This window comes from Equus asinus, chromosome 24, assembly GCF_041296235.1.
Source record: "Equus asinus isolate D_3611 breed Donkey chromosome 24, EquAss-T2T_v2, whole genome shotgun sequence".
NCBI classification, from domain to species: Eukaryota; Metazoa; Chordata; class Mammalia; order Perissodactyla; family Equidae; genus Equus; species Equus asinus.
This window is the reverse complement of record NC_091813.1, coordinates 38,328,515-38,347,304: the sequence shown is the minus strand read 5'-3', so window position 1 is coordinate 38,347,304 and position 18,790 is coordinate 38,328,515. Positions and strand designations below refer to the sequence as shown.

The 18,790-nt window shown below is 33.6% G+C and overlaps 1 protein-coding gene across 5 annotated transcripts in view; it reads right to left on the bottom strand.

Moving 5' to 3' along the window:
- GRIK2 (glutamate ionotropic receptor kainate type subunit 2) overlaps nt 1-18,790 on the bottom strand; it is a 627,117-nt gene that overhangs the window by 400,677 nt on the left and 207,650 nt on the right. For all 5 annotated transcript variants that reach the window (XM_014841096.3, XM_070496405.1, XM_070496406.1 and 2 more), the window contains exons 3-4: nt 4,677-4,844; nt 619-876 (exon numbers count right to left, since the gene is read on the bottom strand). In XM_014841096.3, coding sequence (XP_014696582.3) covers nt 619-876; nt 4,677-4,844 — 426 coding nt within the window. The remainder of the gene's footprint in view (nt 1-618; nt 877-4,676; nt 4,845-18,790) is intronic.

Here is an 18,790-nt window from a genome sequence, read left to right as displayed (position 1 = left end):
ATATTCGTTTAAATATTCATTGACGACACTAAAATAAATACCACTTAGTAATTCTATTTTCCAAGTCCCTAAATTGTATCTATACATAATTCCAAAAACTTTGAATATTTCTATGAGTATTATATTGTTTCAAATTTGAGACAAAACTTTGTTAAACTTTAGCACATTATACAAATATAAGGTCATATACCTTCTTTGCACATAAACAGCTAGACAAAATATTAAGCCAAAATTCTGAATTTCTTGATAAGTTTTAGTGACAGCTAATCATGAGGCTTGACTTTGGGAAACTATCCTGAACCTAGCAGAAAAATTCTTTGAATATATATTTCAATATTAGATTTCACACTATCTTTATCCTTCTACCAATATATAGTTCACACTAGTTAACTCTTCACACAAAAAATGTGTTTATTTTACAAATACAGAGGAAAAGTATAGGATTTAGGTGTTCTTTGTTTGCATGTGTGAAATTAGTGTTGATGTTTCATTCCAAATGTCTTTCCATCTCTTAATTTAAAAAACAAAATGAAACCAGAATACAGTAAGAACTCAAATGGGTTTCAGAAAATCATCTACATTTAAAGCATAGCCCCAAAGGCTGCTGTTTTTTCTTACCAGTGCTGTCATCGTACACAACTGTAACAGTTTTCCACTTGAAGAACTGCACCAAGTCCAAAATGGCACGGCTGAGTGAAGAGAAGTCTGGGTAGAGACTGACATAGAAGGAATCTTTGTTGTCTGACACCTGGTGCTTCCAGCGGGTCTGTATGTGGGGAACTCCCAGAGCATTGCAGATGGACTGCACAGCATTTGCTGAAGAGCTGTGTGAAGGCCCAAAGATGGCAGCCACCCCAAGAGACAGCTGATCACAGGCTGAAGAGGAGATAGAAGTCTGTCAATAATGAGACGGGAGATGCCAGTGTGCCAACATTACCACATTATTATTGTAAACCCAGAGGCATTAGCCTGAAGAAAGATTAGTTTTTCTTTAATAAAACATCTACATTTAGCTAATTTTACATTTTGTCTAACTCCAAACATTTTCAGTTTGTTAGAAGGGCAATTCACTCAGACACCTGCAGCTCAATGTTCAAAAAATTCTACAAATGATATCAAGGGAGGAAGAGAGGGAAGGAGAAAGACAGAGGAGGAATATTCTAGAATTTAAGGGGGGGGGTGTTCATTTTGGGAGAATAGTTCATATCAGGGAGTTAGGAGAACAAAGTTTCTTTCCAAATTCACTGGCATCCTCTACAGTTTCAAATTCTTAATCAGAAGCCATTTGGTGTCCCCCGTCTCCATCCAAAAAGCTATGGACACATATAGCTAAATATGTGCACGTATCTGATGACATTGATCAAGCTAAGTATTCAAACACCCATACAAATCCTGATATAGCCCATAGAGGGCGATTTCATGTAGACTAATCTCATTGAGTAGAAAGAACATCAAAATCATTAGATACGTATTTAATCATCTTTATTTGACTTTTGGGTACTATAGGTCTTTTATATTATTCTAAATTATTTTTTAAAGTTTATATTTACTTGTAGGAAATTTTATTCTAATCAATAATAACTGCAGTAATTAAGAGAGGCATAAACAAACTGAAAGGTATTCAGATGAGAATAGATGGACTGTGACAAGACGTGAAACTCTATAAGGTACACTGAAGCAACTAGTGAGTTTGGGCCCAGAAAGTAAATAACTATTGGAAACATGAAAATCATCTTTAAATATTTGAACGTCTGGCCTGTGAAAGGGACTTAAGTTTGTTTCATTTGACTAGAAAAGGAAGAATTAGGGCAAATGGTTAGAAACTTCTCACAAATTTTAATGCAATTTAAATTTAAAAAAAAATTGAAAGGGAAGTAGGAAATGTCCAAAAATGAAAGTCTTCTCCAAGAGGTGATGGTTGGCCCATCCCTGCAAACATTTAAACAGGACGAAGGAGAATTGTTATTGGGATTTAGGCATCTATTAGGGGTTCAGACCAAATCCCTCCAAAATAGTTTATGATTCTACTGTCTGAAATTTTCTGAGAGTTTCCTTCAGTGATTTTGCTGCATAAAATACAATGTAATAATTGGCCAGCCTGAGTGGCCTAAGGGTTAAGTTCAGTGCATTCCACTTCAGTGGCCTGGGTTCAGGTCCTGGTCACGGACCCATACCTCTTGTCTGTCAGTGGCCATGCTGTGGTGGCGGCTCACATACAAACAGAGGAAGATTGGCAACAGATGTTAGCTCACAGTGAATCTTTCTCAGGAAAAAATAAATAAATGTGATGGATGGATTCTTAAGCATAGAGATGTTTAATAACAATAAATAAATTTTAGTTGAAAAAAACCCTACTTGTTTAAACTCTCTCCAAAAATTCAATATAATCTAAATAAGTTATTTTTTACTAGGAGATTCTTACTTTTTAAATAAGGATTGGAATTTTGAATTAGTAGAAAGGTTGGAGCCTGAAATTTTTCACTCACAATTTTTCACCAGGTTTTTGATGTCACAGATCAAGAAAAGTTAAAAACTTTATATTAATTTATATAGAATGTTCTGAAGTGTGTTTCAAATAAGAAATAGAGTTTCCAGTTATTAGACGAGTCATTTAAAAGCAATGTATGTAACAAATAATAAGTCAAGCTCTAATGGATCAAAATACTGATTTATTGAGCAAAACAGTATTACCTATTAAAAGTGTAAGACAATGGATCAGAAAAAATTTAAACATTTAATTTTTTATTATTTTCTTGCCTTGGAAAAAGAATTTTAAAAAACTTAGAGAATGCCCAAATTAATTATTTAAGTTATTTTATAATTAATCATTAATATCATTATTAATATATACATATATTGAGCCCTCACAGGTTCAAAAACTATATTAGATCTCTCCCTCCATCATCCTTTTACAGATTGCTGTGCTCTCCAACCACCAATAGCTCAACAAGCAAGAGCATCACAAGATAAGATACAAACCACCCTCTCAACATTTCACAAAAGAAGTTACTCATACACTTATTGGAGCTTTACCTCGCTTCAGGTAAAAGTCATTTAAGGAATTTAATTCCCAATGGATTTTTAATGAGTGACAAAGTTTATAAATCCCTTCTAATATTTTGGAAACCAAACGAGTTTAACACCTCATAATTTTGCTAGGGCATTTCCAAGACAGTAACCTGCTTGTTCTTAGAACATTCCCGTCTGTCTTTTTACATTGCTTCTTTGAAGTTACCATTAAGAAATCTATTAATATTTTATTTATACCGCACTCATATTCCATATTCTTTGGTCTAAATGATTTCATTTCAGATAGAGCTTCTTCTTTCTAATGGGAATAATCATGAACTATGTCACTAATCAAATGCACTTGTCTTGCAGTTAATGACTTATTTTGCAATTATGATGACAAATGTAGTATTTCACAATAACCTTTACCCTTTTTTTCAGCCTTTAAAACATTTCATCACCCTGACATGGTTCTGAAATGTGGAAACTTATTTGTATTCATAAAGATATGAATTCAAAAGGCAGGCAGAATATACGCTTTGATAAACATTAGTTAGCTGGGGAAAAGAAGGATACTTTCATCTCAAGAAATACTCTACCTTATCAGTTGCTATTAATATTAATGAAACTAGAAGAAATCTGGACCAAGTTAGAATTATAAATAATTATGTACATTTCCATCAATGTAAGGCAGCTAATAAAACAATATTAGCATTACAGAAAAGCAAACATTGTTTTAAAACTATGAATTTAGAACAAATGCTTTGGAAGACCACTTCTTTGAGAAAAATCTATGTTATGAAGTTCAATTCCTGTTACACGAATGCTAAGTATGCAAAAGAAAAGATCACCTACTTAGGTAAAGTAAGATGATGGAAATGTCTCTCAAAATACATTTACTACCAAGACTGTTGTTTGGTCAAAATAATGCCTTGATAATATTTTCTTTATTACCTTCCTTCATACATAAGCGTTAAATTCATATTTCACAAAGTTATTTTCCTAGTCTTATAATTTAAAACACAGTTTAACAACATTAAAAGAGGAACAAAATTCACGAAATATTCTAATTACTTCCACATATAATCCAATTTTCATTTATTGGCCATTAATCTTCAGCTACAAGAAGAAACATCAAGTGGTTACAAAAATGGGCATGGAGTATTCACAAACGAAAAGTTGTTCAAAATTTTCCAATAAAGTTTTAAGATTGGGCTGACTTTTTTGAAATTACTTGGAACCACAAAACTTTCAAGGCAATCAGTAAATTGAGACCACAGTAACAATACAAGGGAATTGACAGATAATACATATAAAGGTAAAAGAATGGATTGCAAAACTTGAGAAAGTTCACTGATGTATATTATTTTATTTAGTGGGTTCATGGAAATAGGGATAGTTTAGTAACAAAACAGAAGGATTAAAGGGGAAAAAACCAATTTCACTATTGCAGACCTAATTGCATTTCAAGTTATAAGCAAATGTTTTGCAATAGGTAATCATATCACCTTACCTTCCCTAAGAAAATTTATGTGCACTTTGGAAAGAAACATTTGCATGAAAATATTCCTAATGACTTGTTAATTACGTTTGCAATTAAGAAATCTCTTAAGAATACCTGGAAATTTGAATTGCAGAAAATATAATGTTAAATATCTATCAATTACCTTTCTTGGATGCTTCAAAACTGTCATAGAGGTTTATCTTCTGGGTGTCATAAGTGAGAGTGGTATTGGGCAACAAAGTTCTGTTTCTGTTGATTGTGTTCACAGCAAATCTGAATGCAAGTTCCTCAGCTCCCATTGGGCCAGACTCCACATATTCAAAAATACCACCTGGCAAAAAAAGGAATAATCACACGGTTCTTACAAGATAGAGAAAATGTGGGAAGTTTTCTGTACTTTTATGTAGGTATGTGTGCACTTGTGTGTGTGTGTGTGATTTCAGTACACAGAGTTCTGTGCTTACCTTTTCTATGAACTTCAATATTTGGGATGTGCCCTTTTAGATAAATCCACATTGGCAAAATTTCTTTGGTATTGCTACCAAAATTTAACACGATCTAAATATGATTTTGCCTCTTTTCTTCAGTAATTGCTTCTTTTAGCACCTATGTATATATAGATCTTGCCTTAAGTACAGAACATTATCCCTTAAAATTTTGCACACAGCTCCAGAATAATCAATCCTCTACATTGTTATAAAGCTATAAAGTTAAGCATTGGGAAAATTGTATTAAATTTGTGTCCATTAACTCAGAAATCAGGATTCTTTAGCCCAATTTTTATGGTACTCATTATATTAAAAGCCCAAAATACATATTCACTCGCAAATTCCAGCATCTTACTTCCAGGAAAAAAGAACAAAGTAGCATTTCTCTATTTGTTTTACTCTAAACCTTTTTTCAGAAGATACTTGACATTTGTGAAGGATAACTCTCCCAAAAGATGCAAGTCCCTTAATCAATGAATAACGCTGTAACATATAATTTTGGTCATAAAATGTAGAGTACAATTTAAAAACATGTCCTTTCCATTTGTCACTTTCCACCAGCTGTGTCTCGGTCAGTTCCCTCATTCTTGTCCCAGCCATCCTTCCTCCTGATAGCATCTCTCTTCAGTTATGAGTGACCTAACCAGGACCTTGCCCTACAACAGAACCTCTTCCTTATTGTTGCTTTGATGAATGGAATGAAAGGGGAAGCACCTGATACCTGACACCTTCCGTCCTTGAGAAACGAGTACTTTTAAAATAGAGAGCATTTATCTTTCTCTCTTTCAAATTTCACACCACGTACTCTCAGCACGGTCATTCACAAATTAAACTCCCTTGAATAAGCCATTTTCATAGCTTGTAATTCATACCTCATCAACAGTCTTTTGACACATGAATGTCAGGTGACTATACTATCTGCAAACTACCTATTCTAAATTAGTCAGAAGTCATGGTATGGTAACAACACCTCTAAATAGGAAGAATTAGGACTCAAAAAGATACTACAGTGATTGGACAAATTTGCAATCAGGAAGAAATAGAAAATTTGTTATTTGACACCACAGCAGTTTAAAATATTTCTCTTATCCTTTTAACTAAATTGATAGTGTAGTTTCCAGAGTAATCAACTTATTGTGAAATAGTACCCTGAATATATTTAAAATCTTTGGTGACTTAAGCTAAGAAGAAAGATAATATGTATTTACATGCCTAATGAACCAAACTAGATGTCTTGCATAAGTGGAGAATAGTAATGTGATCATGGACTCTGGAGCCAAACTGTATTTACACTCTGGCTCTGCCACTTGCCATTTGTATACATTTGGGCGGTTGCTTAAATCCTCAGTCTGAGTTTCTTCATCTTGAAGAAAGGGGTGATAATAGAGGCTATTGCTGAGTTGCTGTAAAGATTAAATGTTATCCCATAACAAAGCACTTAGAACAGTGGCTGCCACAGAGTAAGCACTTGGTAAGTGTTTAAGGTTTCACTGAATCTTCAAAGCAATCTTAAGTAGTATCATTCTACAGGAAAGAATCCTTTGGTCAAAGCTCATACAGTTATCAAGTGATAAAGCTAAATTAGAATCCATTCACTCCTGACTTCAAAGCCCTTGCCTATTCCACTAAAAACTAGTAGTTTTCTTCAAAATTTCATTCAGGCAAAATACATAGAACTTCCTAAAATGTGAGATATGATGACTTTAGTAAGCATATGTAATTAGAAATGTAAGATCTCACATATGGAGCAGAAAAATAATTGAGCAATTGGAAAGTGCTTATAAAAGTTAATTAGGAATAAAGAATCAATGATAGAAATGCAAACCTGTAGTTGTTTCTTAATGTCAAATAAATGAAAAACTGAATCTCTTACTTTCCTGAGTTCAAATTGTAGTTTCTATGTAGTATAAATACAAAATAAAGATACAGAAATAGTCACAATTTGATGACGGTGGGTTACAACTTTCCTAACATTACATCTCTTCAAAATAAATAATTCAAATTCAACTTTAATTTGATATATTTATCACTGGGGTTTGAATATTTAAAGAAGTCTTCGTAATTCCTTAGGATAACCCATTTTCTACCTTAATTAAATAAAATGAATAATTAATTTTTATTGATCCAGAGCCAGAGTTTAAAATTTTGTATTAAAAAAACAAAAACATCCAGACAGTGCAAGCTTTTCAGGCAAAATATCTTCTATAACACCTCCCAATCACATTAACTCAAGAAAAGAGAGGTTATCCCAGATATGAACAAAGCAGGTATTGTCAGGGAGGGTAAAAAAAAATCTAGTAAAGAATTGCTTTCAAAAAAGTTGGGGGGGACCAGTCCCATGGCTGGTTGGTTAAGTTCTCCGCTTGGAGGCCCGGGCTTCGCCAGTTCGGATCCTGGGAGCTGATCTACATACCTCTCATCAAGCCATGCTGTGGCGGCATACGACATAGAACTAGAATGACCTACCATTAGGATATACAACTCTGTACTGGGGCTTTGGGGAGAAAAAGAAAAAAAAAAGAGGAAGATTGGCAACAGATCTTAGTTCAGGGCCAATCTTCCTCACCAAGATAAATAAATAAATAAAGAACCCACGAACATTACTAAAAAAAAAAAAGTGGGGTGGGTGCCTCAAGCTTGTGTGGGGCAAAAAGAGATGTTTTATAATTCTATTTAAGTGTCTGGAAAGTTTTAATAACGTCCAACATGTTAACTGATCAAAGAAGAAAAAAGTGCAATCACCATATTAGATGTTATAAAGACACTTGATAGATATCACTAATTATTTTTGATTAAACAATGAATTTTAGAAGACATATAACAGAGTAAGAATATGTTATTAAAATAAAAATCACTTATTAACAGTCAATATTACATTTAAGAGTAATAGAAAGAAGTTCCAGCAAAGTCAGGAAAAAAAAAATAAGGATGTCTACAATATCCACTCTTCTTAATACTATTCTGGAAATTTAATAGATGCAATTAGAGGAGCCAGTCTGGTGGTGCAGTGGTTAAGTTCATTCGCTCTGCTTCGACAGCTTGGGGTTTGCCCGTTCGGATCCCTGTCACAGACCTAGGCACTGCTCATCAAGCTATGCTGTGGCAGCATCCCACATACAAAACAGAGGAAGATGGGCACAGACGTTAGCTCAAGGCCAGTCTTCCTCAAGAAAAAAAATGCATTTAGAATTAAAATTGTTTGTTTAACTAAATAGATTCATTTTTATTTCATTATATCTAGAGACAGACATAAAGATCTTTTGCCAGTAATGTTTGACCATAACAGTGAAAATAGCAAAATTGAGAGAATTTACGACCTACAAACCTCTAGTGAAACAAATACTAAATAAATGAGTACTTTAGGCAGAAGAAAAATCACCCCAGGGGGAACCACTGCATTGCTTAAACCTATGAAGTATAAAAGAAAGGGTGAATATCAATAAATTTTGGCTTAAAAAGCAAGAATAGTGACATCTTATGAAGTTTATCATGTCTGTAGAATTAGTGCACAGTAATGATAATGCAAAAGTCAAGAAATGCATAAATAGAATTAAAGAATGTTAATGTTCTAGCAGTACTTGGAGAAAGGTAAAGGTAATAATTATTTTGGACTGTAATAATTCAAGAATGTATATTTCAATTCCTAGGGTAAAGACTAGATAAATAATGAAATAGCATATAATCAAAAATTTAATAGAGAAAAATTGACTTAAAAATATTTTATTCATCCAAAAGGATAAGAAAAGATGAGTAAAAGAACATAAACAGAAAAAATACTAAAAAAAAAATAGTAAGAGGATGTAAGTGGTAGATATAAAACAAGTACATCAGTAATCACATTAAAAGGTAAATGAAATAGAATCACATTTTAAAGTTTAAGGTTACAAGCAGGCTAAAAGGGCACACAACTATAACCACTTACAAGAGAAATTGTCAAAAATAAGGGAAAAGATAGGCAAAGATTTGTTTTAAAACCACACTAACCAAACAAAAGCTGGCAAAGCTATTTTAATATTAGATAAAGTAAACCTGAAGACACTAAGAGAATAAATAATGCAATTCATAATGAGAAAAGGGTCAATACACCAGGATGATATCATAATTCAGAATCTACGTACACCCGATAAAAAGCCGACTACGGATTGACAGAACTGGAAGGAGAAAGAGATCATGGTGGGAAACTTCAACACATTACTCTCAGTAGCTGATAGAACAAGCAGACAAATATATCAGTTAAGATTTAGACGTCTAAATTACACATTTAATAAATTTGACCTAATTAACATGGATGAAACACAATACACCAAAATAACTTTTCCTTTTCAAGGGCATATTTACCAAATTGATCATAAAATGGGTCATACCAAACTTCAACATAATCAAAGAATTGAAATTATTCAGAGTATGTTCCTTGAACACAGTGATATTAATCTAGAAATTAATAACAAAAAGATAACTTGAAAAATCCCCAAATTTAGAAATTAAAGAATACATACCTATGTAATCCATGGGTCAAGGAAGAAATCAAAATGGGAATTATAGAATTTGGGGAACTGGATAAAACTGAAAATTTGGCATTCAAAACTTGTAGGATGTGACCAAATCCATAGTTAGATGAAAATTTAAAAGACTGAAGATCAATGATCTAAGATTTCATCTCAAATATCCAGACAAAAAAGAGAGTAAATCAAATCCAAAGAAAGTAAAAGCAAGAAAATAATAAAGACTAGAGCAGAAATTATTGAAATGAAAATATATTCAATAGAAAAAACAAAGGCAAAATTTGGTTATTTAAAAGATTATTAAAGTGGATAAAATCTCACCAAGTCTAATAAAAAATAAGAAAATGGGAGGGCGGATAGTGCCAGGGAGGGTGCAGGATGTGGTTCTGGGGTGTTGGTGATGTTCTGTTTCTTAATCTAGGTGTTTGGATATATCTCACTAGAGCTTTACTCTATGGTCTGTGCACTTTGGCACATATAGATAATCTTTTAATAAAATTTTCTTTAAAAAACAATTGCATGAAAGTGCTAAGGCTATTCTAACTTTAATAACACAGGCGGTAAAAATAAGGGCAATATTACTGAATATAACTTCAATATTAGGAAAAAAATCCATAATCAAACACATAAACACGATTAAAGGAAGACAAATAAGAAAATATATGAAAGTATATTAACTAAATATAAATATAATTGACCAAAAAAAGGGTTGATATTGTCAATATATAAGTAATATTAACAAGTAAAAATTTGATCTCTCCAATGGAAAAATTGGCACAGAACATGAATAGATAATTTATAAATAACATACGCAAATAACCAATGCACATGTGAAAATGTTCAAAAATAGGAAAAAAGAAAACTAAAACAATGAGAATTTCTACAGATAAAATTTGTTGAGGTGTGAGAAAAAGCACAATTGAAAAGAAAATTGATAAAAACTTTCTTGAAAATCTTTTTAAAAAATCTATCAAGCTTTAAAAATATTATACTCTTGAATAGGCTAATTATACATATAGGACACAACCTTAAGGAAAATGTGGGTGGGTTAGCTGTTCTTATGGTTCATAAAACAATATGATTAGAAAAGCTCTAAATATCCAATCGTAGGGGATTATTTACATAAATTATGGTACATATAATCAATAAAGTAGTGTGCATCTAGCCATTTTTAAATTATTTAATAGAAGGCATTTGATGACAAAAACGCTTCATAAGTATGTACAATACACACTTATGCATAACAAAATATTGTGTGGTTCATTGTAGATGATAGGCATTTGATTAATTTTAATTTTCTTCTTTTTGCTTGTTTGTATACTTTCAATAGTTAACCATGAACCTGTATGAATCTTTTTTAGACAAATGAATTAAATATGATTTAAAAAGAAGCTAAAGCATGAACAGGTAGCAGAAAAAAGGAGAGTAGCTAGAGGATGCCATGAAATCTCACGGTGTTTCTGTATTTGCTTCTTTGATGATGAGAAAGACAACATGTTTATATGCTGGGAGAAAGAACCAATAGGAAGAGAAGGTGAAAAATAGAAAAGAGAGGGGATAACTGATGAAGCCAGGTGGCTCAGGAGCAAGAGAAGACCAAATCCGAAGTCTGGGAAGCGGGCTTAGCCTTGGGGAGGAAGACACCTTGCTCACTCAAGCAAGAGGCAATTATCTGTAACCTGCTGCTGGGAACATCGACAGGAAATTGAGAGGATATATATTTTGTCTATTTTACTTTGTGAAGTAGAAAACAAGGGTTTATAAATTCGATCCTCTGAGGAAGGAATCAGCTATTTTTATTCTAAAAGTATATCTTTGGTTTTAAAAACTGCTAATAAAAAATTGAAAGGCAAAGCATTTTTTCCACCTGTTCATAAAACCTACAAAGGGGAATTGTACATGATTTTGAACAGGGCTTTTTCCCTTTATATAGCTTGAGAAATAATATTCTGTTGTGCTATGTCCCACCTATAAAAAGTATTTGCTTCTAGACTTACACTCTTTTTCTTACGAAGTGTCAGAATTGTCTGTAGAATTTCATAAGCATGTGGTACTTGAAGAGAGAATTGCTACCCTAAGGAGTTCACAATCATGTTTGGTGGCTAAAATACATCCTGGAGTAATAAAGAACATATAAAAACTATATGCTCCAAAAGCAGCATTTTAGTAATCTATGATTATGTGCTTTCCCTAGACTTGTACCAAGATTCATTCCGTTTCACATTTTCAAGAACCTATCTAGAGACCACTTCCTCGTTATCATCAAATTTCCTGTTCTCTATAGGATACAAGCAAAATTTCACTTCTTTCTTATTCAAATTTCTTCTTTCACTTACCTTTGGCTTTTTGAAATTAAAAAAAAATCATCTAAGATAATCATTCTCACGTTTTTATTTTTGTTTGGTTTAGTTTTGTTTCTTTGTTTTAATTCAGGAAAAGCATTGCATCTCACATAACCTCTATTCTATCAAACAATAAAATGCCTGCAGTCCTTTCTCCAAGCTTATAGTAACAGTTAATAGTTCTCATTACTCCTATAACAGGGTTGCTGAAGAAAGGAGAGAAACATAAGCATCGTGTAAGCATAGTTGCCTGACTTGGTTTTGTAGATACAGAAGAACAAATGGCAAGGAATCCCTCTTTTACACAGAACTCTCAACGCTGAAACTTTACCCATCACAGACTGACTCACAAAAGAACAACATTACTCAAGACTTGAAAGTAAAGATTTATATTAGTCAGCTGCTGCAGCCTATCAAAACCTTTTCTCTTTTAGATCAATTCTGACGATTACAGAGGATTGCATGACTCATAAACCTGTGATGGATGTGCCAACCAACGTCACAGCTAACTTCTGAGATTGTTCACATAGGTCCTATCTCAAAGTAGGTACAATCAGTGTTTTACAGACATTTAATTTAATAAAGGAATCCTCATTATAAATGACACATCATCTGTTATTCTCTCAGAAGATATGCTGGTTTTTTCAACGAACTGTTATAATAACCTATTTTCTATCTAAACAAATGCAAAAGATGTTCTCTTCATTTTAATTTTGTAAAAACCCTTATCCAAAGGATGAAATCATCATGCTTTTCTACAAACGTCAAAGGATATTTTTAAAGTGCCCTGGATATTAAATAACATTAGGGAATTATTTGTTTCTTTGTTCTCCTCCGGCAAAATAACGGTATAGTGGTTATGTAAGGAAATATTTTTGTTCTTAGGAGATCCATGATGAAGTGTTTAGGTGTGAAGTCTCATAAAAACAAAGAAGGAAAAATGTTAACAATTGTTTAAACATAGTGGTGATTATATGCGTGTTTATACTATCATTTGATCTTTCTGTATATTTAAAAATTTCATAATAAAAGTTGAGGGGGGAAATAAAACTCCCATACTTATTTTGTTATTACTGCATGTTTTTAACAGGTGTCTCAAAAAGACCATTAAGTTAATCTGAGATATTTATAAAAATGCTTACTATGTACTAAAATAGCACTACCATTAAAGGATAGAGTCGTCTAAGAATGATACAATCAATAAATCATCTACTGTACCCATCCTTTGGATACTCAGATTGTTTCTAACACTACATATGGGCCTCCAGGAATGGAAAAGTTGCTGCCATCTGAAGTAATCTCTTACTCCTATGGGAGAGCTCGAGCACAAAATTCTCCATTATTAATCCATCATCTGCTTTCCTGAAGCTTCTAACCATTTGTTCTGATTAGAATAAATTTAGCCCCAACTTTCATATGATCATCACCCAGAATTTGAAAATTGATATCAGCCTCCTATTGTATTTTCTTTTATCCAGGTTAAAACTTTCAGATCTTTTGATTGTTTGTCACATGACTATTCTGATCTCTTCTTTCTCTGAACATACTCCAGTGTATTCACAGCTCAATGTGAGTCCATTCTTTAATCATATTCCAAGAAGTCTAAGTAAAGCAAATTACATGGGGCTGCCAATTCCCTAAGTCAATGTAGTATACATAATATAACTAGTGGATCTTTTTCAGAGTATAACAGCATACTGCTGATTCATCTTAAGCTTATTGTTAAAAGAGTTTATGTTTCTGATGCACTATTTTAAAAACTTTTTACACGTGTCCCTGATTAGTATCATCTATCTATAGTTGGTCTAATTTTCTAATTACGACTATTTGGATTCTGATCCTGTCATCAACTCTTTATTAATACTAATTTATTCAACATCTAATGTATCAAGGCAAGTTACTAATACTACAAAGATATTTAAAATGTGTTTCTTTTTCCGTTGCCTTTAGGTCATATTCAGTTTTGTTTCTATGTCAAAGTTAGTGTTAAAAATGACCAGCAAGAGAGAGTTAAAGACAAAGCTTCAGACCCCATAACCCCATGGATATCCCCATTGTAGATTCTTCCTATCATTAAACCAGCTAATGATCTTCTTAATTACTCCAGCTAACAGTTCATAAGTTTCCATCATTTTTACAGGAACAGCACTGTAAACCTTGTCACACGCTTGACTAAGCCCAGAGACATTATGCCTTCCACACTGTAATAAGGCATCTCCACTGGATTTTTCACAGAGCCCTGTCCCCCACTCTGGCTTTCTTCAGTACTTTCTCCACACTGCAAGCGGAGTAATATTTCTAAAATGCAACTTTGATCTTATCATTTACTTTCTTAAAATCATTCAATAACTGCCTAATTTTTAAGCTTAATGCTATTTACAAAGTTCCTCATAACCCATCTTCTGCTTCCCTCTCCAGGCTCTTTTCTTACCACTCCTACTTCCCCAGTGCCGCAGCCATATTAAACCACCTATCTTTCTCTGAATGAACCAGAGTTAAATGCTTGCATTCCTTCTAATGTTGCTCCTCTGCTCAGGGTCCTAGTCCATACCTACGTGTACACACACATACATACACATGCAGAGAGACACACACACACATTAACACATGCATCTGCAGCTTTTTCTCTCTCCTAACGCACTGTGAGCCTTTGCACAGTCACCTTCTCTGGGCAGACATTCCTTACTGGTCCTAACTCCCACTTGACTAAGTTGTGTCTCTGCTTTATATTCCCTCCGTACCAGATCACTTTCAAACATAATGCATACTCCTGCAATATGAAATTTAAGAAAGTTAAATCAGTATGAAACATGTTTAAACCTGAGCTTGCTTGAAAGGACGAAAGCTTCTAACAGTCAACATTTATTGAGAGCAAACTCTATATCAGGCATTGTGATAAATAATTTACAAACATTAAAAGAAAGTCATCAAGAAATGCAGTTGAATCACATTTTCTGTCTTCAATATATTTCCCATTGTTATAATATTCTGTATTTTAATTCTGAATGTAACTCTGATATTTAAGTTGTCTACATTGTTGAGTCTGAGAATTGCTTTCCTCCTCTACGCTCCGTAGTCTCTCAAGGTAGTTTAAGTCTTAGGCCAAATAACTTGCTTTACTGGGTCTGTTGTGTTCTGCTTTTGCAAGACCTTGGAGCAGGTCCAGCATCCTGAGAATCTTGCTTTAGGTCAGTTACACAGTCAGGAAGCGATGGATACTGGATTAGGAACAGGAGAACTCAATCCAGGCTGAATCTTTTAATGACCATGCTGTACTGCTTCCTGCTGGGTAATACTGCCACTCTCTACCCTCAACTTCTAGTTGCTTTCACAGCAGCTTTCCTTTTTCTGCATGGTAAATATACTCAATTTCTTAAAACAGATTCTTAAGAGTTTTGTGTCTATATGAAGTATGTCTACAATATTCTGAAACTGATATTGTGTGCAGCTGGTGGATGCCATCCTAGCACCCAAGTGTAAGCAGGTAGAAAAACACATGCATGGACCTGAATGACTGATACACCACGGAAAAATGAGTAAGTAGGTCACAGACCCCCAAAAGAGGATTGTGTGGAAATTGCATGGTGTCTGAATTTTCCAAGGAGAGGAGCAGTGACCCTTCTCTCCTGTACACTGAGGGATACCTCCTGCTCTTCCCACTTGCTTTGGATTCCCTTGAGCCATGCAGCAATGAGCATTTCTAATTTAATGAAAAGACCGGCTCCAGTATTGTGAGCCGTATTTCTAGGAACAATCACATTCTTCATTCTAACATTACTAAATTAAGTGTCATGCAACCATACAAATTAGCACTTTTGTCAATATTTCAAGTAAACTGAAAACTATGCAAACGTGATCAATGAACATTTTGGCTGTGGAATGTCCTGGAATTTTTTGCAGTTCTAGCACTTTTTGCAGTTCTTCAACTATAGAAGGCATGAAAGCTAGTCTTGCATACCTCATCTTCCATCTAGCATACTCAACTCAACTCAAACTTCTACTGGGCATTTAGAAAAAGGAAGCTCCTGATACAGTCCAGAATAAAGAATATGAGTCAGAAGGGAGTGTATAAACTGAAACCAAGTTGCAGGAAATAATGTCACAGTCTCCTTGGACAAAGATTGGTTGTGCTCAGGCATGTAAATGTGCTTTTTTTTATTTAAAAATAAATAAGCTTTCAACTTTAAAAACCTCCTACTGTTTCCAACATGTTTTTTGCTAGTGGATGGAATATACGTGTTGATTTTTCTTTCTACAAATGGACCCTTAAAATCATGGGGGGGGGACTTAGAGTTATACATTCAAATAATATTAATTTTAAAGGAGATGCACTACACACTGAGAGGAAAATTGGGAAATGGCTACTTAAATGTTAGCAATTTAAGCCCTAGAAGGAATGCATACTGATTGGGAAGGCAGATGCCTGAATAATATTGAGATATAAATAGAACAGATCAAACTGAGATAACAGGGTAGGCAGCCACATGAATAATCACCATATAAACAGTATAAATAACACCAACTATTTGAGGGCCAAGAGCACACACTTTAATTATATTGATTTTTAAAAACTGGGTCAGCTAAATGAAAAGAAAAGGCAAAAAGTGATTGAATGAGCAAGCCTCTTCACCTTCCAGGCCTCTGTTTTCCCTTCTACAAAATGAAGGGACTGGGTGAAATGATCTTAGAATCAGAGATTCAGAAAACTTTCATGATTCTAAGATTGCTTAAGAATTGCACAGTTAATTGGTGAGCAGCACTTATTCTGTTGAAATTTAAGATCTGGTTAAACGTCAATCTCCTGCAAATATAGCACACTCCTGAACAGTCTAACTTTCATTTGCAAAAAATATATTGATGTATCAAAATATTACTGAGTTCAATCAATGAAAATATAAATGCAAATATGTTTTCAGTTTGCAAAGAGTATTTAGACATTATGACGCTAAATTAGAGGATTTTTTTTTTTATGGCTGAGGAAGATTTGCCCTTAACTGACATCTGTGCCAATCCTCCTTTATTTTGTACGTGGGTTGCTGGCATAGTATGGCTGCTGATGAGTCGTGTAGGTCGGCTGCCAGGAACTGAACCTGGGCCACTGATGTGGAGCGTGCCAAACTTAACCACTAGGCCGTGGGGCCAACCCTAATAAGAGGTATTAAAGTAAACTTTCTGGAGTTTTAATTCAGAAATAGCAATAAAAAATGTGACTAAGAAATTCATATTTTAAAAAATCATAAATCAATTTAATAGTATTAGCACAATCCATAAAGCAACCTAAATATGTAATTTGATATTACATACAAAATAATTTACAATATTTGTATGGATTATAACTTCAAGAAAGTTCTTTCATTCCCTTTTACATATTTATTTTGCAGAGCTTCTTTAAAAAAACTTCTTTAAGTTATAAGTTGAACTATTAACTATTTTACATGAGCCATGAATTTTGTGTGTTTATTATTTTGTTTTAAATGAGAGGATAAAGGGAATGTTTACTTTTACCTTTTTAGGCAAGCTTTCTTAAATCTTTAGAAATATTTTTATTTCTGCTCTTTTAAAACTATAGTATTAATCAGACATAAAGTATTTTGAGATTGCTAAAAAGGTTAGCATTCATCTTACCATTGATGGATCATACCACATCATCTCCTTCTTGGAGAACACCTCCCCACAAACTCCCTCAGATAGATTTCAGGCCTCCCACTTGTAACAACTTTTTCATTCCTTTTTTCTAGTACTTCCAACAGCTCAAGTGGCATAACCTACTGTTACCATATGTGGTTCTTCTGAAAACTCTTCGAGGACAGGGAAGATAACCTATTCATCTTTGACTCAGCGGGCTTAACTTGGTGCCTAGTATATAGTGTGTTTAATAAATTTTTGAAGAGTAAACCACTGATATGGGGAGGGAATATGGGACTGTTGCAAGTATCAATGCAAAATAAATTGAAGAAAATTAAAGTCACACTTTTATATCATCGTAATATAAAAGAAATATTGTAGAAATTCATCAAATGATCATTATTTATTTTCCTTTGCCCAGACAACTAAGAGAATGATGTGGATCACATTGTGTCCGTTCTTCTGTGCTCCTCTTCATAGCAATTCAGAAAGCCTCACTTATCTGCTAGCGCCCTTCGTAAATTACAAAATGTTGTGAGTTATTTTTATAATTAGGATAGTCGGTGGAATAGAGGACTATATCTCTAAGGCTAAGTGGAATTTATATAAAAATTCTTATTCTTCAGAACTAGTTCCAGCATTCAATAATAGATATTATCTCCTGGGAAATTTAAAAAATTGAAAGAACCCAAAGCAGGTGTGGAAAGAAAATATTGCAGAAAATTGTTTGTCAAGGAAAATGTAAATATGTAAATACAGTATTAAAGCTAGAAACTTTCCTTTTCCAAACATCTAACTCAAAGAAGCATTGTGGAAATTTTAATTGCAGATAATGTGACTAAGTCGGTAGAGATCTAACACAGAAATAATGTACACATATGTGAGTATGCATGCAAAACTGATATATACCCACAAAGACTCATACAAAAGCCACACCTGAAGAAAACTTAAACAACCAACTAGTTAATCCAGAGACACAGTAGAGGAGAAAAATATAGTGGCCTGACGCTGTCAAACAAAGCAATAAGTCACTGCCCAAAGTGTTTACACTAACTCTGTATAGACACAGCCTAAATGAGTATGTCTTATGGTCAAAGGAAATCACCCAGCTTTAGACTATGAAGCTTTGTGTGTTCAAGATGGAGAGTGAGTCAAAACACACACATACACACGTGCACACACACACATGACAGATTTTCATTTAAAACTGGTACTATTCCCAAATATCTCCTGAGAAGTGAACTGTGCATCTATAATCAACCAAAGCTTTTTAAAAACTTGCTTCTGAAATTCATTAGTTAGTGAGAATATCTAGCCTGT